This window comes from Epargyreus clarus, unplaced genomic scaffold, assembly GCF_041222505.1.
Source record: "Epargyreus clarus isolate Ecla_fem2 unplaced genomic scaffold, WU_Ecla_fem_2.2 ptg000033l, whole genome shotgun sequence".
In the NCBI taxonomy this organism is placed as follows: domain Eukaryota; kingdom Metazoa; phylum Arthropoda; class Insecta; order Lepidoptera; family Hesperiidae; genus Epargyreus; species Epargyreus clarus.
Genome location: NW_027332238.1, coordinates 336,117 through 360,987, shown reverse-complemented (window position 1 = coordinate 360,987; position 24,871 = coordinate 336,117). Strand labels below are relative to the sequence as shown.

Below are 24,871 nucleotides of genomic sequence, written 5' to 3'. Positions count from 1 at the left end.
TAATTTGCGAAGCGAAAACAGGACAAATTTGTTTTAAAATTGATAGCTATATTTTTTGATAATATAGGAGTAGCATACGAGCATGCTAGGTTCGAATACCTTTGAAAAGTTTGTAATGAAGGGTTTCATTTATAGGATTTAAATTGTAACGAACATAGCCTGATGGTAAGTGGCCACTGCCATCCATGGACATCTATAATCAACCCTAGATAGGATTAAATTCCTACCTGAGGTCGACCACGGATGCGCTGCTATCCTGAGGACTAAACTGAAACGCCTCGGAAAAGTATGTATCCCTTACCACACCCTTGAACGCAGATCACAGCAGCGCTTAACACTGCTGTTATGAGGCAGAAATAGGTGCGGCGGTGGTGCCGCCGGAGTCGAACCACAAAGGGTTCTACCACCTTCAATATTCGCCCTTTAACCCTCCCCGCATAGCTCACTCCTATCTCCCGGCATTAAAAATGTACTAGGAATGACGAAGGGAACCTATGTGTGAAACTTGGTGAACTGGGCCGCTACCTTACATCTTAAGTGCTACGCGAAAATCGGCGCACATTAATGATGTGCCGAGTCGGCCATTTTTGGTATTCGAGTACTTTAGTAATCATATAAAAAAGAATCGAGTCAGTACTCGAGTCCAAAGTATTCACAAAGTACTCGAGTACTTTGCACAACATACAGTCCAATAGCACGGAAGAGCAAAAAAAAAACAAAAAAACGCCACTCACTACACAAAATTAATCAAATTTTTACTTGTACGAGTAGTATTTGTAGTGTACGAGTAACGTCAGTATTCGAGTATTACTGGTACTCGAGTATCACTATTGGTACTCGAGTATGCAAGTTTATGTAAGTACTCGAGTACTGACTCGAGTCGACCTGACTCGGCACATCTCTAGCGCACATACATGGTTGTGCGACGTCTAGTATGGTGCGGCGAGGAAGGTGGTATCTATGGTGCTAGATACCGCCACCGCGCAAACGGTTCGATCCTCGACCAGACAGATATCTGAATGATGAATTTGTATATCTGTTCCGGGTCTGGGTGTTTGTGTATTTCTTTGTGTGTGTCCATGGCACCCACGTTACAGGGAATCCTAGTTCGGGGCTGTGAGTGTAGAAACCGTTTTTTTTATACACGTTTTTTTTTCATTTTTATTTATTTATTTATTAATTTATGCACACAAAAATACAACACAAAAGAGATATATCTAAAATTTAGTGCAGAGGCACTGGTTATTTCTAAAGAAATTTCTTCCAGGAGACCTGAGATTGGAGATTGGTTAACACCTGGTAAGCGTGCACTTCTATATTTATAACTCAAAGGTGACTGACTGACGCAGTGATCTATCAACGCACAGCCCAAACCACTGGACCGATCGGGCTGAAATTTGGCATGCAGGTAGATGTTATGACATAGGCATCCGCTAAGAAAGGATTTTGATCAAGTCTACCCCCAATAACATGAATAATATAATACATGAACATGAATACATGAACATGTATATATATATATATATGCCGGAGAAGGACGGCTCTCATCGACATCATTGATAGAATCTATGAGTTTTGTGGGCGTTGTCATAGGGTAGATGCAGGCACAAATACAGTAATCACAGCATTTATTGTTCTTAACATTTATAACTTCGGATTTACAGAATAACTATACTATACTACTACTATTACTTTACAAATAAAGGATTTGAGCAGTAGGTTCAAGGTAGTGACTACACGCTCCAAAGCACAACCAAATAATGATCCACCTCGATCACTCACATCAGTTCTTATCCATGTTTCCCCACCGCGCCGCCACATACCTCGACTCCACTAGAGACCTCTTAAAGTCTCTGCTCTGATTCTAATACAAAAGCTATACAATACTATTAATTATAATTTAAAGCTATTAACCCTTCGATTGATCAAGTACCAATAAAATTACTAAAATACTAAAGTAACAGTATAGCTAAAGCTATATTAAATAACTCTGACTCTTCCTCCGACATATATATAAAGTAATAAAATACACATAAAATATACAAATACACTTAGATTACATACATTACATACTTAGACATAATATTTTAATACTCATACGGTTAAGTACAGGTAGTTTTTTTTATTATTTTTGACACACGAATGAGCTAAAAAATTAAAAGATAAATCGAAAGATACTTAAAAGACAATGATTTAAGTATATTATCTTAATAATTCCAAAGACACTAACATGCTTTAAAATATTTTATCTGCTATAATTATTATCGTGCTCAAGCCGGATGCCTTAATTACGATTTGATTGATTTGCAAATTGATAAAAAACCCAGATAAAATAAAAAAACCATTTACGATATCAGCACGTTAAAGAGATTAAGAGACAATTTGGAAATATTGTTCACTAGCTTATACTCGTGGCTTTACTCGCGGACAGAGATTTTTCCCACGCTTTTATTAGCTTAACCTGTATGTATGTATGTAACTGAATCTTTGAACTCGATTTTAACCGACTTCAAAAAGGAGGTGGTTATCAATTCGGCCGGTATCTTTTTTTTTATGTATGTACAGTTGTACACGAATTACTCCGCCGTTAGTGAACGGATATTAATAATTCTTTTTTTATTGTGTAGGGACGAGCTGGAAGTTGGTCCCATTTAAATATGGTTAGGATCCATCGATGGGTTCTGGAAAAAATGAGAGGAACTCCTACACCCATGTAAATATAACAGCCATAACTTCGCCGTTTATGAACCTATTTTAATGCCTAAAGGCATTTCGTGTGTGGACAATTGCTACAATTTGGTCCCATTTAAATATGATGAGGATCAGAGTGGGTTCAGGAGACAAAATATGTAACTCCTCAACCGATGGGAATAATTGAGTTTTGTTTGAAGATATTTGGTGTAGGTTCTAATGAAATTACAAAGCCAGTTCATCATTGACTATTTAAGGGTCTGATAATGAGGCTCGGAGACAAAATATGTAACTCCTCAACCGATGGGAATAATTGAGTTGTGTTTGAAGATATTTGGTGTAGGTTCTAATGAAATTGCAAAGCCAGTTCATCAATGACTATTTAAGGGTCTGATAATGTGGCTCGGAGACTAAATATGTAACTCCTCAACCGATGGGAATAATTGAGTTGTGTTGGAAGATATTTGGTGTAGGTTCTAATGAAATTGCAAAGCCAGTTCATCATTGACTATTTAGTTAGGTTAGGTTGGAACAAATAAGACAATATAAAACTAAGCGAGCAGGGCGCGGTAGCGCCCTGCGAGCGGGCGGTTCCAATCAATGTAAATTCAGGCCTTACCTTAATTCATGATCACGTTTATACAATTTTGTATTGTATTAATATAAACGTTATTATGTCATCACTAAAAAGGGTGAAAAAAAAATTAACAGAAAAATACAATGGACTTCTATGTCACTACAAAGTAAAAAATAATTAAAATAAATGTTGGTTTAGTACATATTTCTGAAGTCGGCACTCATTTTAGACACGCTGTTTACATCGTTATCCAACGAAATATATACGTTTTTTATGCAACTATTTCAATTCTCAAAACTGGGTACATTTTCTTGTTACGAGTGAGTAATCTTTACTAATCTATGGATAAAGTAGCATTAATATTTAATTAACAAAAGTTTTTTTTCATATTTCGTCACAGTGTACCTAAATTGGTCAAGTTTTCTTCAGAAACATACACTAAAACTCTAATTAGTGGACTGTAATGAAACTTCCTTAAAATATAGGTTTCATGTAGGATTTTTTTTTATTTTATAATATTAGAGTAGCAGACGAGCATGCAGTCCACCTGATGGTAAGTGGCTACTGCCGCCCATGGACATCTGTAACCAACTCCAGATAGGATTAGATACTCCTTCCTGAGGTCGGCCACAGATGCGCCGCTACCCCTGAGGACTAAGCTGGAACGCCTCGGAAAAGTCCGTCTCCCTTAAACACCCTTCAAACCGGAACACAGCAGCGCCTAACACTGCTGTTATTAGGTAGAAATAGGTGTGGTGGTGGTGCCGCCGGAGTCGAACCACAAAAGGGCTCTACCACCTTCAAAATTACCATTATTATTATATATACTACTCCATAGGTACCATCCATGTTATTCTCTCACCTATAAAGTATCACCCAGTAACCACTATGTAAAAATCAAACACTATGAAAAACAAAACAAACGTATACAGAGGAACAGTATAGCAACTATTTGGTGGCAACCGTATGACAAACTGATAACGCACTAAAACCCGTTCTCACAACTTATGGTGTTTAGCTTAAGGTATGCGGCCTCACATACAGTGGTTTTTCCCAGGGTCGCTGGCTGGGCGGTTAGAGCTCCCACTCTTGCCGCCCGCAACCCCAGAAGTCCCCCTTTAGTCTCTTACGACAGGCAGGTGATACTGTAGCCCTCTTGTAGCCCAAATATTTAATCCAAGGTCTATGTGTCTACCACATCACCATCCACGTATAACTCCAACTATATCCCACGGCAAGGACACAATGTCGGGAAGCAGTGTATCCAAAGTGGGTTCGATGTAATCAGTATACCAAAATGTGGTCCATGTGAATAAAATTACGCATCATCGTATATGAAATTTGCACCCGTCCACGTTGTCGTAGTTGTGCTTACGGACGAATAGACGCTATCTGAAATTTCACGTTTCTTACTTCGAACCACTTCTTTTACCTCCTAGATGGAAGTTCAAAAATATTCCTATGTACATATGTATCAATAAATATTTTATCAACAAATTTCTGAAAGCTAATGTTCCACACCAGCGGTCGGCAACCCGTGAACCACGGGTGGCTTGTGCGCGTTACTAAAAAACCGCTGTTCAGCACTTCAGCACACCCAATACATTCCCATATTAAAAATACATGTTACGACGGCCCGTGGAATTTCGCCCTACACTAAACCATAAGTTAAGCAAGAGGCCTATCAAGCCTCTTGCTTAACCTAACCTAACCTAGCCTAACGAAAACCAGTCGCCGGAGTCTGTTATTTCTCACAGGCATCGGCAGAGACTGAGTGCGACCATTTTTGCTGCTATACTGTATCGTTTACGTCACGTGTTATTTTATTTGTTATTATTTTTATTGTATCCCTTCCATTGTTATTATTTTCTTTTGTATGTTGTAACTTGTATAGCATGTAAAATAAATGGTTTCTTTCTTTCTTTCTTTCTATTTCGGCGCCGTCATTAATTATCGGTATCGGCTCGGTATCGGTGGTTGGTGGACAAACAGCGTACTAACTGATATACACTGAAACTCATTTTCAAATCAAATAATTTTATGTATTCAAAATAGATTCTTTACAAGCACTTTTTAAATGTCAATAGAACTACCACCACTATTTTTATAACTGCTGGCCATTTTATCTATCGATGTATTGGGCATAATAAATTGTATTTATTAATTGATTTTCCCTTTATTTAAAAAAAGGTATTTGATTCAATAATAATTAAGTATCGAATATACACACATTTTTTGTTACACAATGGTTCAAGTTTATTAGTTATAACCACAAAAAACAATTTAACATTAAACACATTTATTCAAGTCCATAAATTCGAAGTCGTTGTCTTTTCGAAGTACATTTACATGCGGGCACGAAGCCAGGAAGCGAAGGAGGTGACCCTGGCGAAACTAGCAGGGAAGCCGCGCTGGCAGCCAAGACCAGAGTCGAAGGAGGTCACACCGATCTGGAAGCAAAGTTTATTTAGAATAAAGATAATAATTGGATACCCCCTACATATGGATGATAGTAATAGTAATATTTGAATGGTTTAGAACCTTCTTTGGTTCGACTTTTTCGGCACCACTACCAAGGATAACAAGTAGAAAGGTGACATAATATAGATGATAGTAATATTTATATTTTAAGGTGGTAGAATTCTCTGTGGTTCGACTGTGCAAGACCACCACCACACCTATTTCTGTTATAACAGCAGTGTTAATCGCTGCTGTGTTTTGGTTTGCAGGGTCGATTATACTTTTAGATTATATAAAATCTCAAAGGTATGTGAAATCTATCAATACCCACTTGGCCAGCACGGTGAACTATGGCCTAATCTTTCTCATTCTGAGAGGAGACCCGTGCCCAGCAGTGGAACAATAATGGGTTGATGATGATGACGATGCTATATAATAAAAAAAACTTACAAGAGTGGGTCCCGCGATCCTAAGAGGACCACCAGAGTCGCCACCACAGGTGCTCCTACCACCGGCGCCGCTGGTGCAGATGGTAGAAGCGATTACAATACCGAAGGACCTTCTGCACTCGTCGTTGGTGATAACCCTAAGGGTCACGTGACGGAGGGCTTGGTTGTTGTTGATGTTTCCAGCAGCACCTGCAAGGTTAATGTTGAAGTTTTAAAAACAAGGTTTTTAGTGATATTTTTTGAATTCTTTGAAAATTGTCATTTGATATAATCATATCGAAGTGCATTAAAATATCCGAAGAGTTTCTTAGTCCTTAGAGGTGGCAAAGCGTCTATGGCCGGCCTCAGGTAGGCATCTTAGCTGGGGTTGATTACAGATGTCCATGTGCGGCAATGGCCACTTGTCATCATGTGGAATGTATGCTCCTTTGCTACTGTGATATTATATGAAAAAACCTCCGGAGTCGTGAAGCAGTCACCGACGCCTATGGACATTTGCAACATCAGGGGAGCCGCTAAAGCATCGCCGGCTTTGAAGATAGATCTTTTTGCACCTTTTTTGTATGCCCGGAAAAAGTTCGGGAGGAAGTACATTCGATTTAAAAGGATAAATATGTAGGAGGATGGTCAAAATCTGTATGACGGTATACTTACCATCATGGCGGTATACAGCAGAGCGACCGAAGCCAATGGCGATAGCGTCAACGAATTGCAAATTAAAAATTCATTCTTGTGGATAAAGAATTCATTAGCTCGATAGTTTTAGCGCCTAATAACAGATTAGTTAAGAATATTGTGTACAAAGTTTTGTAGGGCCTAATTTTTTACACACGCCAAACAAAAGTAAAGTCGCAAAAACTATACCTAATTAACAATAATACTTCTTAATGCGAGGCAAAAGCTAGTTAATTAATAATATATCAAATCATAGACTTAGAATTTTTTCGCTACGCTAGATACAAACATGAATAAAAAGAGAATTATGAAAAAAATCTAACAAAAAAATATAATCGACTTCTATGTCACAACAAAGTAAAAAATATTTGAAATAAATGTTGGTTTAGTACATAGTTCTGAAGTCGGCGCTCAATATATTACCATCTTTCTTTTAGTTTCACCTGTCCCGGTGTTTGTCATGAAACCTTGCAAGCTAAATTTCACCCACTTCCTAGTATCCGAGTGAGTTGAAATTTGTCATCTTTATTACGCGTGACAATGCAATCATATAAATTTAGTTTTGATGTCAATCCAATATGGCCGCCGTAACAAAATGGCGGCGTACGTATTTCAAGACAACCCACCCAATATGGGTATCAGATGAAAGGGCTTAACTTGTACAACACATAGAAAATTCAATCCAAGATGGCCGCCAGTACGAAATGGCGGATCAGGTACATATTTTTGTTCAACCAACCCAATATAGGTATCAAATAAAAGGTAGACGAATTTTATTTAAAATAACACTTTGCTGCTAGAAATCAGGGTCTGATGATGGAACTGGAAAATGACCATAGGAACTCGGTTCTTTTATAATCTCTGTTCTTTGGAAGTCGGTCAAAAATAAAACAAACGTCATCTTAGATCAAAATCTTTATTGAAATATCCAAAATACATTGCTTTCGTTCCGTGGTTCACATGCGGGCGCGGATCCAGGCGAGGAAGGACGTGACCCTGGCGAAGCCGGCGGGCAAACCACGCTGGCAGCCAGCTCGCGCCACGAAGGAGGTAACACCGATCTGGAAGAGTAAGGTAACGTTAATAGCCTAATAGCTTTTTTAATGTAGGAGTAGCAGATGAGTATGCAGTCCACCTGATGATAAGGCTACTGCCCTATGGACATCTATGATCAACCCCAGATATGATTAGATATTCTCCAGGTCGGCCACTGATACGCCGCTACTCCTGAGGACGAAGCTGGAACGCCTCTGAAAAGTATGTCTCCCTTACCACACCCTTCAAACCAGAACACAGCAGCGTTTAACACTGAGTTATGAGGCAGAAATAGGTGTGGCGGTGGTGCCGCCGGAGTCGAACTTCAGAGGGTACCACTACCACCTTCAAGACTGTTGAAGATAAAACATTCTATTCCATTACGGAATATTTAAATTTGCCTCGAATTAATAAATGACGAACAAGTTGAAAGTGTATTTAATAAAATGTTATGGGATGTAATAATAATAGTAATGTATACACATAATAATTTATTAATTGAATATGAATAGCGACATGATTACAATGGAAATTCTACTTGACTAATTTATAGGCTGACTTATACTCGTATTACTCGCTTCAATTTCGTATTTTTTGTAATCTTCTGTATTATAAATAATTATTAGAATATATGTATGTCATAACAATACGACTAGATATAATGGAACTGTCAGTAATATGTAAACCACCATGTAGCACCTATATCTATTAACAAATAAACTATTTGATTTGATTTGTTGAAGCAAATCCCAAGAGCGACGGCTAATTACCATCAGGTTAATCTGTTTTATCGTAAGATTAAAAAAAACTTACAAGAATAGGTCCATTGATCCTAAGAGGGCCACCAGAGTCTCCTTGGCACACGCTGCGGCCACCAGCGCCGCTGGTGCAGAGCGTGGAGGCGATGATGGTGTTCCCGAAGGTCCTGCGGCACTCGTCGTTGGTGATGACCGTCAGGGTCACGTGGTTGAGGTTCTGGTTGTTAGCACCAGCGGCACCTGGAGATTAAAAAAATAAAAGTTAGGATCAATTACTTCGCTCGCTAAACATATGTATGATGGTATAAATTAATTTATTCGTTCGTTACTCAATTTTAATTTTTTTCCTCATTTTTATAATATTGTTTCCTTATTGTAATTGAGTTATCGAATAAATTATAATTATTTATGCTCTGTATTTTCACTTCAATTTTAAGTTTTAATACATGAATGATAATGTTGGTATTAATGCATGCCGTTTGTGCCAATAATTGAGGTAACAGTTAGTTTGTAACTTATTTAGTCAAGCCTGTGTATTGGAGGAGATGATGCACACTTTGTTGGTGCAATTAATAAATAAATAAAATAAATCAATTAATGGAGCCATGCTGTATAAAACCACCCTCCCTCTCACGTGCAGATGTAAAAAAAATAACACCACAATATATATAAAAAGATTATGCATTTAAGAGTAACTGACCATCAGCGGTACGACCGAAGCCGACGGCGACGGCCTGGTTACCGGCGTAACTGGCGGTACCAGTGGGCAGGTTGATGCGGTTGATGTTGTCTGGGAAAATAATTAACAAACATTACGTAATCATTCTTAAAAAGATCGTCGTCGTCCAATCTGAAAGAAGAACAAGAGGAAACCCAATAATGAGATGGATATGACTGTAGTTCACCGCGCTGGCTATGGGCGGATTTGTACTCTCAGATATAGGTTTCTACATGATGTTTTCGTCCACCGTTAAGGCGAGTGATAATAATTTTGAAAAATCAGTTTGTACTTGGGATTGGAATCCTAGATCCCTTGTTCGAGAGGCTGTGTTTCATGCACAAAACTGTGCCCTAAGAAACTCAAACTTAACAAGATAAATGAAACTGTGAAATAGTGAACATTATATAACACAAGAACTATGTGTCTACTCCCTTATGTGATAAAACAAAGAAGTGCAGTGTCAGAGGACGCCAACTTCATTATAATAATATGATTATTTAGGAATTTAAGTTAGCGTAGAATTACTCATTAGTCTAATAGTAGGCTAGATTGTAATTAATATAAAGTACCACATGGTACTTTATATACACAAATAATTAATTTGAATGTGGTAGAAACCTTTGTGGTTTGACTCCGGCAGCACCACCGCCACACCTATTTCTACCTAATAACAGTAGTGTTAGGCGCTGCTGTGTTCCGGTTTGAAGGGCGTGGTAAGGGACACATACTTTTCTGAGGCGTTCCAGCTTAGTCCTCATGGGTAGCGGTGCATCTGTGGCCGACCTCAGGTAGGAATATCTAATCCTATCTGGGGTTGATTACAGATGTCCATGGGCGGCAGTAGCCACTTACCATCAGATGGACTGCATGCTCGTCTGCTACTCCTATATTATAAAAAAAAAATTGAAAACTGTCATGATATTGTCAAATTACTTACTGGTGTAGCCAACGTGGTTGATAGTGATCACGGCGATGTCGTTAGCGAGAGTGTTCTGGTTGTAGCTGCCGTGCATGTCCACGCGGTTGCTGTTAACGCGAGTGCCGCCGGAGAAGAGGCGGTTGGAGGCGAAGATGACGGTGACCTGGCGACCCTGGCTGCTGCCGTGTCTCCAGCAATGAGCGGCGGTGAGAGCACGAGTGTTGGACAGCAACGAGGACCCACAGATCGACTGACGGTTATCAGTCAACGTGATCAGCAGACCACCCTGCAAATATTACATATTGAATATACAGCTTCATATATTGAACAGTCGACAAACAAAAACTTTCTACAATCACTGTTAAGGAGCTGTGAGTGTAGAAATTCTAGTAAGGACTAGGATTTCATATGCCATGGACACACAAAGACGAATACAGAAACACCCACACCCAGAGTAGATAACTAAATTATCATTCAGATATCTGTCTTTCCAGGGACCGAATCTGGAACCCTTTGCGCGTCTGATCGGTATGGTGACCACTCCGTCGAGCGGATCGCCGTCACATAACACACGAGACAACAACACGATGATCATTAAACAATGGGTTTAGCCCACCTGTACCCTTAGTATGAGTTTTTACGTTCAGTATTAGTATCAGTTCTGATACAGTCCGCTGGGGGCGCTGATTGGAAATGTACGGGCAAATACGAAAACAAATACAAAAACAGTCATTTTTGTAAAAACGTAAAAACTCATACTGAGGGTACTGATGTTACATAGTTCGTGTCACTCGTGCACATATTATAATTAAGGCCAAGTAGAAATTATCTCTCATCTGACATTGATTAGGATGACGTTACCAGCAAATTTCCGACGTGGGAAAAAACTTTAAAATCTTTTATGTTTTTCAATTCTTTTTACATGATTGCTTAACATTCAGCAAATCGGGGTTAAATCGGACACGTTTTAAATAGATCCAGGCTAGATTACTGCCCATGCCCAGACAGTTTTAGTTTAGAGCTTTTATATATGCAAGATACCTTCGATACCGAAATTTAGCTGCGGCATCTTTAAATGAGTTTTAGAAAGTTGCAACAAATTCATACTAACTGAATAAATAAATAAACAGAAAACTCACAAAGAAGGGCCACTGGCCGACGTTGGAGCCGGAGCCTCCCACGATCCTGGAGCCATCGAAGTCCATGGCCTCTTCAGCAGCCTTGATGCGGGCGGCTTCGGGGATACCGAATTCCTCATGGTAGTCGGTGAAGATAGTCTCATATTTCGGCGCAGCTGATGCTGCTACTGCCAGAAGAAGAACAACTAGGATCGGTCTCATCGTGGAAGGCTTCGACGTTAAATGCTCCCGTGCCATATTGTTGTTCTTTTATACCCCTGTACTATATTATCAGGACGGATTAAAATTATCGAAAAGATCGAAGTAAAATATTTTAGTTTATCTAATTTACGTGTAATCTTTAATTCCATCTTTAATGAGTTTGTTTGTATGCCAGGGATCCTTGGATTAGTAAACCTTTTCAGTGATTACATCAATATCTTATCACAGTTTGTCGTTTCATCGAAAACACTTGATTTTGTGAGGCAAGACTTAATTTCTACTGTAGACGAAAGCTGAAGCCAAGCCGGGCTTTGAAGTTGCGGGTGGCAAAAGTGGGAACCGCCCGGCCAGCGACCCTGGGAAGAACGGCGGTATTTGTGGTTCCATACGGTCGTACATATGGCTGTGTAGTGAGCTGGGCGAAACCCGGGGCAACGCGCTCAGAGGTGTCCGTTTGCGTTCCTTTGGAGATCCCGGAGTACTCAACGCAGCGCCGAGGCCCGGGTATTTAAGTGCGGTGATAATCCCACATAACCTCGTGCCGCTCTCACCTTTTGAAGTATTTCCGAGAAAAGGCGTTCCTACTTAATCTTCAGGGGTAGCGGTACATCTGTGGCCGACCTCAAGTAGGAAACTATTCTTATTTGAGGTCGTTTACAGATCACACGGCAGTAGCCACTTACCATCAGTATCCCTACCATCAGTTTTCAAAACATCCCACAATTTTACGTTACGTTTACTTAATTCAATATTCTGTTCCGTTTGCTTCAATAGACTGAGTATAGGTGCTAAAGTGCTCTAGTCTTTTTGTCTGCCTCACATGTTCGCAAAAAAGAGAGACAAAACATAAAGCGACATTTTGTCAATTTAGACATTTAATGTTACGTTACTGACACTATAGTTCTGATAAAAACCGCTAGGGGCGCTGATTGGAATTTGTATGGGCAAATACGTAAACAAATACCAAAACAGTCATATTTGTCAAAACGTATAAAAACATGGTAAGGAAGGGTACAGGCTCCTGCATACTCGTCTGCTACTCCTATATTATATAAAAAAATATACGGATCCCATACAACGGATGATATTTATCTGTTATAAGGAATGTTACTTGATTAATTACTTTGCAAAAATGTTAGATAAATTATAATTGATAATGAAAGGAATACGGTATTGTCGTATGACGTAGAAGCATTAATCTAAATAAATAATAATATAAAATGCAAATGTGAGTTTGTTTGATACTCTTTCACGTCAAAACTACATAAACGATTGTCATGAAATTTTTTACACACGTCAGAGATTGAGTCGTCCTAGAATAAGATTTGAAGGTAGAACCCTTTTTGGTTCGACTCCGGCGGCACCACCGCCACACCTATTTCTGCCTAATAACAGCAGTGTCAGGCGCTGCTGTGTTCTGGTTTGAAGGGTGTGGTTAGGAAGACTGACTTTTCCGACGCGTTCCAGCTTAGTCCTCAGGGGTAGCGGCGCATCTGTGGCCGACCTCAGGTAGGAATGTCTAATCCTATCAGGGGTTGATTACAGATGTCCATGGGCTGCAGTAGCCACTTACCATCAGGTGGACTGCATGCTCGTCTGCTACTCCTATATTATTTATTTTATTTTATTTTTATTTATTTATTTTTGTACACCTTAAACTAAGGGTTACAAAGCGTAAACTTAATGCCTAATGGCATTCTCTGCCAGTCGACCCTGGGTGATGGCGATAGCATGTGGTAGGCATAAACACAAACAGTAATGATAAAATATCAAGAAATACAACTATGGGAAAAAATACAATATCTACATATAATAATTTTAAATAAATATAAATAATATATAAATATATAACAAAAATATAATATATACAAATCAATATATACAACACAGTGAATTAAGGAAAGTTGAAAGACTCAAGTATTGGAGGACATGCGTAAGTAATACTCCCGAACCATTCTCTTGAAGGTGTTCCTACAAGTGGCTTTCCTAATGTTTTCGGGCAGGGCGTTCCAAAATTATATATAAAAAAGAAGACGGCGCTGAAGTAGCGATACATACATTTACTATAGCCGCGTGTCCATCACACGTCCGTCACGTCATTAATGTCGGCCCGAAATAATTTCGTTCTCGGTGACGGCGCGGTGACGGCGGCGGTGGAACGCCGTTAGTATGAGTTTTTACGTTTGCTCGCAAACGGTTACCGTATACGTTTTTGTTCACAGCGCTACCGTGGACCGTATTAGAACTAAAATTTCGCAATAATTAGTCTTAAAAACGGAACGGTCAATATGAATGAATCGTTATGAAATTTAATTTTAATAACCTCTCCCTTGGAAAGTCGGTTAAAAATACAAATATAATGATTTCAGTTTCATGTTTTTTATTTAATTTTGACCGCTAAATTTGTTATTTTTTATATATATATAATATAGGAGTAGCAGACGAGCATGCAGTCCATCTGATGGTAAGTGGCTACTGTCGCCCATGGACATCTGTAATCAACCCCAGATAGGATTAGATAATCCTACCTAAGGTCGGCTACAGATGCGTTGCTACCCCTGAGGACTAAGATGGAACGCCTCGGAAAAGTATGTCTCCCTTATCACACCCTTCAAAACGGAACACAGCAGCGCTTAACATTGCTGTTATTCTTATTATCATAACAATAGCGTTAAGCGCTGCTGTGTTCTGGTTTGAAGGGTGTGGTAAGGGAGACATACTTTTCCGAGGCGTTCCAGCTTTGTCCTCAGGGGTAGCGGTGCATCTGTGGCCAACCTCAGATAGGAATATCTAATTCTATCTGGAGTTGATTACAGTCGTACTTGGGCGGCAGTAGCCACTTACCATCAGGTGGACTGCATGTTCGTCTGCTACTCCCATATTATATAAAAAAATACGTGTGGCACTCGGAGACTGCCGCGGTAAAGCTATTGCATAGCATTTTTTATGCTATGAAAACGCTCAGAAGGAATTCCAGAAATACAATATATTCTTCCATAATCATCAACATTTACATTAATACATCTTTATCCACTATTTTATCATATCTCCATTATATAAGACATTGCAAATATCAGCTGACATTTCATAACTCCAAGCAAGACTGAACATTCTAAAATATAAAATAGAAAAGTATTTAATAAGTGACATAAAGTATTAACAACCAGCAATATAAATGGATCAATGCGATGTGCCTGTGACATTTGGCCGAATGTTACAGGTACATCGCATTTTTCATTAATAAATGCACTTTGTTTATTCATATTTAAAACACTTTGTACACAAATTATTTGTACCATAAATCATAATGGCGTTTTGATTTTGTGCTGTCAAGTCTGTCAGTTGTAATTGTACGTTTAAAAATAACAAACACTCTTTTACGTTATTTTATCAATCCAGAATTCAACATAGCTTATGTTGATAAAACATATTATTTGGCTAATATGGTAATATAATTTTAAATTTTATAATGGGAATATAAAATATACTTCACGCAATTTTAAGATTTCTGCACGGATTATAAAAAAATGTGTATTACTGCCATCTGTGTTCAAGTTGACGAATTAGCGCTGCGCAAACGGGGACACTTTCTGTTACTGACACAGCACACCATCACAAGCAACCGTGCTCACTGTGTCCCGTGTCGGCAATCGGACACAGTTGCCGATGTCCTGTCACCGACACGGGACACCACTAGAAAACGTAGCTGTAAGAAACCGTAATTGTAAGGAAATTTGTTAATGTTGCTTGTGTCTTCAACTGACGACTTTTAGTTTCCAGTTACCGACACCGAACACTTCTTGATCGTTATGAATATAGTGTTAAGTGGAAGCAACTGGACACACATATGCGCAGGGAGTTGAATGATTTCATACTGATTCTATAGAAATCAAATATTTATCGGTAGCTTATGTCTGACACAAGACACAAAAGTGTCCCCGTTTGCGCAGCGCCTTAAGGTTATCAAATAAAATAATAAGGAATGTAAAATAATACTTTATTCAATTATATCCATATTTTTCTATTGACAGTCAACAACTCGGTTGCCTGGAGACTTGATATCCAACAGTCCTCCACCGCTATTTTCACTTACACCACCAGGGGCGCCGGCAGCATTTGGTCAAGGTGACGGCGCACCAGTATGCCATTTTCAGTTCTGACTTCATAATGGAGTCTACCTAATCTTCGGATGACGACTCCGAACTCCCATTTAACTCTTGGGTTGGTGTAACTGCGGACTTGTACCTTATCACCTTGTCCGAACTCCTGCGTTGGCGGTGCATTGTAATGTAATCTGGATAGTGGGGCGGATTTCTTAAATAAGGCATGCATATAGGTTCTTACCTCTCTGCCGAACATTAACTGATAGGGTGATAACTCTTTTGTATTAGGTGTACGTCTCAAGCGTGCCTTGACAGTTAACAGTTTATCAAATAAACTTCCGCTCTTGCTGATATAAAAGAACATTCAGGTATTAGCCGATTATTTTCTTTTTGTACATTCAAAAATTTAAATTTTAGCTTTGTATATATTTCTTCAAATTCGTACCTGTATTTTATTTCCTCTTCTAAATTTTCTTCTTCTGTAAGCCATTCAATTTTTTCTTGAATCGCGTAGAATTTGTTCAAATTTTCTTGTAAAGAATTCAGTCGTATATTTATTTCTTCAATGTCAATTTTTTCTATTCCCGAAATGTAATTTTCGGTTCGTTTCATTAACCCACGTAATGTGGCTCGTATTTTCTTATTGTTTTTTAGTTCATTCGACATCTCGTCGCCAATATCAAATAAAATAATAAGGAATGTAAAATAATACTTTATTCAATTATATCCATAATTTTCTATTGACAGTCAACAACTCGGTTGCCTGGAGACTTGATAGTTGGATATCAAGTCTCCAGGCAACCGAGTTGTTGAAAGGTGTTACTTATTTCCGTTACGGAATTTCTCGATTCGGTCGCCGCGCTCAAAGCCCGCGATAAAAGCTATGCAATAGCTTAAAAACGCAAACCATGGATGGCCTCCTATAGTGGCTTCCGCAAGTTACATGTTACGATTTGTGGTCTTTTGGCGTGGTGAAATAAAACGAGAATGTTTGTGGTAATATTTATACGTTATCTTTAAGGTAGGTCAGGTCACAATCGAGCCTGTATCCAGGAGACGAAGGAGGTAACCCTCGCGAAGGCGGCAGGGAACCCACGCTGGCAGCCGGCAGCAGAGCCAAAGGATGTTATACCGATCTGGAAGCAGTACCATTTGTAGCATTAATTCCATTTTTGATCAAACTTTGAAGGTGGTAGACCTTTGCGGCGGTTGTGGTGCGGCACCATCGCCACACCTATTTCTGCCTCAGCAGCGTAACAGCAGCGTTAAGCACTGATGTGTTTTGGTTTGAATGGTGCGGCAAGGGAGACATACTTCTCAAAAGCGTTCCAGCTTAGTCCTCAGGGGTAGCGGCGCATCTGTAGCTTACCTCAGGATGGAATATCTAATCCTAGCTGGGGTTGATTACTGATGTCCATGGGCGGCAGTAGCCACTTACCATCAGGTAGATTGCATGTTCGTCTACTACATGTAAATGTTTCTATACAAAATATTAAATAATTATATTGAATCCCCTTTCATGCTAAGCACTATTGGTTTGAGATGCCCCCGAATTCATTCTCGTTGTAGAAGTTTGTTTCACGTACCGTTGTGTAAAAAGAAATATACAAGTAATAATTTTATATATCGTTCCTCTAACTTTTACAATAAACATCTACAAGAATTGGACATATTTAACTGTTCAATACTTGCATACAAGCGGGAACTGAAATATACTCTCGAAAAATGTATTATATAATAATTTACTTTTTAGTTCTTATTTACTTGTATATGTATTTTATTATGTTAATTACCTTCTCCAAACTTTATGTATTACATATCAGTGGACACTTTGCTGATTTTTGTTATGTCTATGTTAAAGTTACTGTGTTTATTGAATTGTATGTTTCCCAAATAAAAATAAAACACATCTATATTATAAAAAAAGTTTGATGATGATGATTGCTTCCTTACCAGAATCCTCTGGCCACTGCTAACCACGAGTGGACCACCTGAGTCCCCGTTACAAGTGCTTCTTCCATTCGCGCCGCTGGTGCACAGTGTGGACGCAAGGATATTGTTCCCGAAGGTTCGTCTGCACTCGTCATTGGTGATCACCTGCAGGTTCACTTGTGCTAACGCCTGGTTTGAAGAAATACCAGCAGCTGGAAAAGAAAGTGTTTACAATAAACTGTCTGTAGGCGACGCTTACTTGATTTTATATAATTGTTTATTTCCTTTTTATATTATCTATATTGTTTTATATTCCATCTATGATTGTTATTTTCTTATAATGAGTTTGAGTTGTCAAAGAGTTCTTGTCATGATATATTGAGTTGCAAAATAAATACGTTAAATATTGCTTTCCAAATCTTTTCCTGGTTATAACCCAAACATCGTTCGGTCCACAACACTGTCTATTTAATTCTTCGTCGCACAAGACGAATTTTGTAGGTGATAGAACACTTTGTGGCTCGATTCCGGCGGCACCACCGTCACACCTATTTCTGTTATAACAGCAGTCTTAAGCGCTGCTGTGTTCTGGTTTGAAGTGTGTGGTTAGGGAGGCATACTTTACCGAGGCGTTCCGAATAATCCTCAGAGGTAGTACATCTGTGGCCGACCTCAGGTAGGAATCTAATCCTATCTGGGGTTGATTACAATGTCCATACGACACTAGCCACTTACTATCAGGTCGACTGCATGCTCGTCTGCTACTTCTATATTATAAAAAAAACCTAACTCTTGATTATTTCTCGCCATGTGCTTCTATTTTCATGGATAGAGCATTATGCACAGTGGTGTGGATTTGGTCACACCAACTCATTGGACAGCACCCCCAGGGTCTCTTGCTTACCTGGTTACCTGAAGCATTTCTAAGTCATCTCTTCCCTTGTTAATGTGTTAAAACTCCAAAGTTGTGCGGAGGCAATAAAAATATCTTATTAAAAAAATGGACATAGAGGTACGGTATACTTACAATCACTGGTTCTTCCGAAGCCAATCGCTGTGGCCGTCGCACCAACGAAGTTGTTGTTCGCTTGAGAGCCAGATGGCAGGCTGATAGCGTTTATTGTATCTGAAAGTTTATACTGTTTTACTGTAGCACTACCATGAGTTTACAAAAGTATTACTCGCTAGCGACTGCGTAAAATAAATGTATGAAAAATTGTACAGCGCCTCTGGTGGTTACTCGTAGAACTAAAATCCGTAGTGGCGTAACTCGATACGTAAAAAACCTATCGAAATCAAATCGCTAGCGAATGTCATTATGATCTATTGCCATACAAATTCGGTCCCATGAGTCATTAATTTGACAGACGTTGTCAAGAAATACCGTAACGATAGTAGTTATGTTATTCACTAGCAAAATGACAATAGTTTTCTATTTACAATTTCTATAGTGGCGTTTCTATGCCAACTCATGGTAGTGCTACGGATGTCGTAATGTAAAGACTTACTACGTTTGGCTGTATTTTTTTATAATTTAAGTGTAGCAGACGAGTATGTTTTCTACCTAACGTAAGAGGCTACTGCCGCCCGTGGATATCTGTAATCAACCCCAGATAAGATTAGATTCCTATCTGAAGTCGGACGTATACGTTAACCGAGAGGACTAAACTGGAATTCCTCAGGTAACTATATCTTTGTTACCACACCCTTCCAACCAGAACACAGCAGCGCTAAACACTGCTGTTATAATAGAAATAGGTGTGGCGGTGGTTCCGCGGGAGTCTAAGCACAAACGGTTCTACTACCTTCAAATAATAATAATAATAATTTATTATTCTGTTTAATAATAATAATTCAATATAATTTGTTATTGTGTTAGACAACTCAGTCTAGCATTAAATTTCGAATTTAAACCAATTAAATTTTAATAATCATTTGTTTTATGTCTTAACGAATATTTAATAATTTATGTTTTAATTTAGTTTTATTAACGATGTTTTTTTTTCTCTTTTCATATTGTTCTGTTGATACATTGTGTTGATATTCATAATTAATTATATTTTAATTTGTGATATTAGATTTTTTATAGTGTAATTATGATAATACTATGTTAGTCGCCTTCTATATTTGCATGATGTCTTCACCTTTAATTGTAATGACACTTACCTCTTTTCTTTGTATTTCTGATTGTTGCTTTATTCGGTGTACATTATGTTGGTGATCATGAACAAATAAATAAATAAATAAACAAATACTTCACTTCCTATCAAGTGGGTTACATGCTCACTTGCTACATGTCTACATATTTAACATATAATAACTTACTGGTAAACTGGACTCTGCTGATGCTTATGATAGCGACATCATTAGCCAAGGTGTTGGTATTGTAGCTAGCGTGGACCTGAACCTGGGTTGTCGTGATCCTGGTTCCACCGGAGTAGAGCCTTACGGAACCCAGGACTACAGTAAACTGGCGAGCCTGGCTTCGTCCATCTCTCCAGCAATGAGCTGCAGTGACTGCACGAGTGTTGGACAGGAGGGAGGAGCCGCAGACAGATCGACTGCCTGTTGTCAACGTGATGTCCAGCCCGCCCTGAGTCGAAAGAAAATAAATTTATTTCTTAAACAATATTAACACGTCATAATAAGGACGGAAGGAAGGAAAATGAAATGGTGAAAGTAATACAAATAAAAATAATAAAAACGAAATATTAAAATTAAAGAATGCACGTATATTGTTAATAATAATATAAAGAATAAAGGGCTTTTTTATAAATTTTTAATTTTTTATTTTATACAATATATAGGATTTCCAAGAAAATACTGATAAGGACTAATTTAAAAAAAAATGTAATTTAACTTTGTGGTTCGACTCCAGCGGCACCGGCGCCACACCTATTTCTGTTATAACAGCAGTGTTGCGCTGCTGTGTTCTGATTTGTAGGGTGTGGTAAGGGAGACATACTTTTTTGAGGAGTTCCATCTTAGTCTCTTAGTCTGCAGAGTTAAGGTGCATCCGTGGTCGACTTTTGTTAGGAATCTTATATTATCTGGGGTTGATTATACTAGCTTATGTCCACGGGCGGTTGTGACCATTTACCATCAGATGCATCAAATGCATGCTTGCTAATCCTATCTGGAATTTTTATCATTAATTCTATCATTAAGTAACAAACCTTAAACTTTAATTAACTAACCTTAATTAGTAAAGTACAGCAGGAACAATTTTCATAAACAGCATAATGCCTACAGTTAATGCCTATAATGCCTATATCTTAAGTTACATATTAATTTTAGCAAATATTTAAAATGACATAAAACAATGTTGTAATGCATAGCCAAAAAAATATTGATTTTAAGACTCACATATTTTATAACTACATTATAGATAATATTTTATAACTGTATTGTAACTCCCAATGCAAAAAACTTAGAAGTCCTAACATGATTGGGGTAGTGTAACATTTTGTTGGTTCGAAGATTGCATAAATTTTTACATTTGAAATAGTACCCAACAGATATTCCAAATTTCTGATGCACTTAGTTTATCTGGTAGAATCTATTCCAAAGAATGCAACTAGGATAAGCTTTACAAATGATTTTATATTTATTTTATACTAGATACCAGTTCTTATAATCTATATACAATATACACAAAAAATATAATTTAAACAAAAAAAGAAATATTAAAACTTAAATAATTAAATATAAAACAATGAGTCCAAATCACTGCCTCCCGGTAGAGTCCCAAGAATGCTGGCTGCTTTGCCGCGTTGTATGGCCAAACTTATTCTTTGGCCAAAGTACGCACCAGCTCTTGGGTCTCCAGAAACGTCAACCAGACGCGACCACATTTCTTTGAAGAACCGTCGTGCTTCTGGCCCCCACGGACCAGTTCTTATTCTATAAAACTTCACTGCACTATGATCACTTCATTCATTATAGATATCCATTATAGATATCCACGATTCATTGTAGATATCCACGGGCTACCATTAGCTACCATTTACTATAACATGGCCTGCATGCCATCTGCTACTGCTATATTATTAAAAAAATATCTTGTTGATTTTGATTTGACAGCCTTACCATAAAAGGATGAGCTCCAACCGCTGCCTGGCTTCCTCCGATAATCCTAGATCCATCGAAGTCTATAGCGTCTTCAGCTTTCCTGATCCTTGCAGCTTCATGTATACCAATATTCTCATGATAGTACAGTGATATTGGTGCATACCTCGCGAACGCGAAGTCTACTAGAGCGAGGACTATTAAGAATTTCATTGTTGGAATTTAACTATCACTGGTTTAGTTAAGACGCCTTTTATAGCTGTCTTATCGAAGATTACTCCATGGGCAATGTCGTTCCCTTGAAGTTAATCAAAATTAAGGTTCCTTTAGTGATTTTTGATGTGAAACATCTATAGCCGCACGTAAAACCGATTTCTGGCGTGGCGACGCATGCCGTGGCGCGTCGCCACGCTATACGATGGTATATATATACAGTCTATATGCAGTAGTGTGTACGGTGTGGCGACGCGTCGCCATGCGCAATCGAATTCAATAAATAGTCATCGTTATCTGGAAAAAAATCGTAATATTTTATTTTATCATTATGACATATTTAGTTCCTATCACAATATGTTATTTTCTGCATATTACTTTTACAAAATAATGTCGATGTTTCACATCTGCCAGGCGTCCCGTGACGGTTCACATTTTTTTTGTGGTGATCATCTTAGTTCTCAGTGATAACGCATGTGTAAGGAATTGAGTCTTAACAATTAACCGTCGTACAATCAATTTATCCTGATGATGCTCCGTTTTGGGTTCTCGATAAGTCTAAGTACTTTTACTTGTATACAGCCCCACACTAGGATTCCCTATGTGTGCCATGGACACACACAAAAATGAATACAAAAACACCCAGACCCAGAACAGATATCTAAATTCATCATTTATCTGTCTGGCCGGGGATCGAACGCGGGTCGTCCGTCATCTTATACGCTAAATTCTGATATTCAGCGATCCACTTATGAATAATCTTATATATAAAATTCTCGTGTCAGAATGTTAGTTACCATACTCCTCCGAAACGGCTTCACCGATTTTCACCGAATTTTATATGCATATTCAGTAGGTTTGAGAATCGGCTACTATCTATTTTTCATACCCCTAAGTGATAAGGGTTGTTCACCCTTAACATTATTTAATTTATATAGCAACACAATGTTTACCGGGTCAGCTAGTAATATATAAAGAATAATGTGTAATGTTTTAACGGTGTGAGGTTAGGTTAGGTTAGGTTAGTACATTAAAGAGTTTATACAGAACCTTTAATAATATTAGTTATCAATTAACCACAGGATTAACTAAAATCAAGGTGAATGTGTCTATAAGTTTCAATGTCAGATTTAGTTATAATCAATAAAATATTCTAGTATCAGATTTATTGTTATTATAAATTTTCATGGTTCGTTCGCAGAGACACCACCGCCACACCTAAGCGTTAAGCGCTGCTGTGTTCTGGTTTGAGGGTGTGGTAAGGGAGACATACTTTTTAGAGGCGTTCCAGCTTATTTATCAATGGTATCGTCGGATGTGGCCGACCTCAGGTAGGAATATCTACTCCTATCTGGGGTTTATTACAGATGTCCATACGGCAGTGGCTACGTACCATCAGGTGGTCTGCATGCTCGTCTGCTATTAAACTGCTCCATATAGAATAGGTTCGACCTGAAGCCGATCATAGAAACAACAACAACAAACACTCTTTATTTGCACACCACAATACTAGGAACACATAAAATAATATTAGAGACGGTATACAAAAAGGCGGTCTTATCGCTAATGAGAAACGCTTCATATGTAAGTCAGTCCTTATTTACCTTCATCCAAACGCAATAACTGTTTTATATTTCTACTTTTTATAGTGGAAGAACCGTTTGTTGTTCGATACCGACGGGACCACCGTCCCACCTCTTTTTTGTTTTGTTGACGAGGGGGAAACCTTCAAAAGGTACCCAGTGTCGTGGGAGCGACACGGGGTTATGTGGGATTTTTACCGCACTAAAGCCCCCACGGTGGATATCCTCAGCGCTGCGAAGAGGACTCCGGGATCTCCAACGAAACGCAACCGGAGTCCTCTGAACGTGTTGCCTCATCAGGCTCCGCCCAGGTGAGTCCAGGCGCTCTCCACACCGTCTGTTGTTTACGACGGTATGCGACCACACATAACGCCGTCGTTCCCGGGGTCGCTTGCTGGACGGTTAGAGCTCCCACTCTTGCCGCGCGCAACCCCGGAAGCCCCCTTTTAGTCGCCTCCTACGACAGGCAGGGGATACCGTAGCCCTATTCTAATCCCGGTTCTACAGGGACAACCACCGTCACACCTATTTCTGTTATAACAGCAGTGTTAAGCGCTGCTGTGTTCTGGTTTCAAGAGTGCATATTACTTTTTCAAAACCGTGTTGGTAAGTGACTTATGTATATTTCATTTATCAGTTCCGTTAATTCTTCGAAAATAAATAAAAACATTGGGTAATTCCGTAATTATAGATAAAATACATTTCATACATTATAATCTTATCGAATTAAAGGCTTAAATATTTTTTATCTCATGGATACCGGATTTCGACCAGAATAGAATGGAAGACTAGGGTATCCTCTGCTTGTTGTAAGTGACTCAAGGTGCCAATTCAATTCAATTCAATTCAGTTTATTTGCAAGAACATAGTGGTATACATGGGTCTTAAAATTAACATAAATTCTTATGTCCTACCCCTATGGGTGTGCAAAATTAGGTATTTATAAGGAATTAAAATATTTACAATTACCATTTATATAACTGCAATGGAAACAAAATAATAATGCCATCAAAAACAATGCTTGTAAAAAGATCCAAGTCTCGCCATTCAGTTCTTCTACCGTAAAAAGTTTTGAGATCTATGTAAAACCAAGCCGGTAAATGTATGCAGTCCCTACTTAAGGGACCTTCTGTCTTAAGGTATTATCTCACTATCTAACCTAACAACATCTCATGGGACCATACCAATATTAAAAATCTTTTATGTTCTAAATAAATTAACGTGGCAATCGTACTGCAAGTCACATTGTGTTTTCATCTTATCATATCGCATCACACAGGTAACATTAGTACGATTGCCACGTCGATTTATTTAGAACATAAAAGATTTTTAATATTGGTATGGTCC

At 38.5% G+C, this 24,871-nt stretch overlaps 3 protein-coding genes across 3 annotated transcripts; all 3 read right to left on the bottom strand.

Moving 5' to 3' along the window:
- Nucleotides 1-5,613: 5,613 nt before the first annotated feature.
- LOC140755352 (chymotrypsin BI-like) lies at nt 5,614-6,672 on the bottom strand. Its single transcript, XM_073090547.1, has 3 exons — nt 6,657-6,672; nt 6,179-6,366; nt 5,614-5,718 (listed from the first exon to the last, which is right to left on the bottom strand). Exons 1-3 carry the CDS (start codon nt 6,670-6,672, stop codon nt 5,614-5,616), a joined length of 309 nt encoding a protein of 102 aa, XP_072946648.1.
- A 1,136-nt stretch (nt 6,673-7,808) lies between these two features.
- LOC140755637 (collagenase-like) lies at nt 7,809-11,625 on the bottom strand. Its single transcript, XM_073090942.1, has 5 exons — nt 11,425-11,625; nt 10,304-10,571; nt 9,346-9,435; nt 8,701-8,885; nt 7,809-7,913 (listed from the first exon to the last, which is right to left on the bottom strand). The coding sequence occupies exons 1-5, from the start codon at nt 11,623-11,625 to the stop codon at nt 7,809-7,811; spliced, it is 849 nt and encodes a 282-aa protein (XP_072947043.1).
- A 5,134-nt stretch (nt 11,626-16,759) lies between these two features.
- On the bottom strand, nt 16,760-21,941 carry LOC140755638 (collagenase-like). The gene is made up of 5 exons (XM_073090943.1): nt 21,750-21,941; nt 19,986-20,253; nt 18,688-18,786; nt 17,682-17,872; nt 16,760-16,864 (listed from the first exon to the last, which is right to left on the bottom strand). Exons 1-5 carry the CDS (start codon nt 21,939-21,941, stop codon nt 16,760-16,762), a joined length of 855 nt encoding a protein of 284 aa, XP_072947044.1.
- Between the last annotated feature and the right edge of the window lie 2,930 nt (nt 21,942-24,871).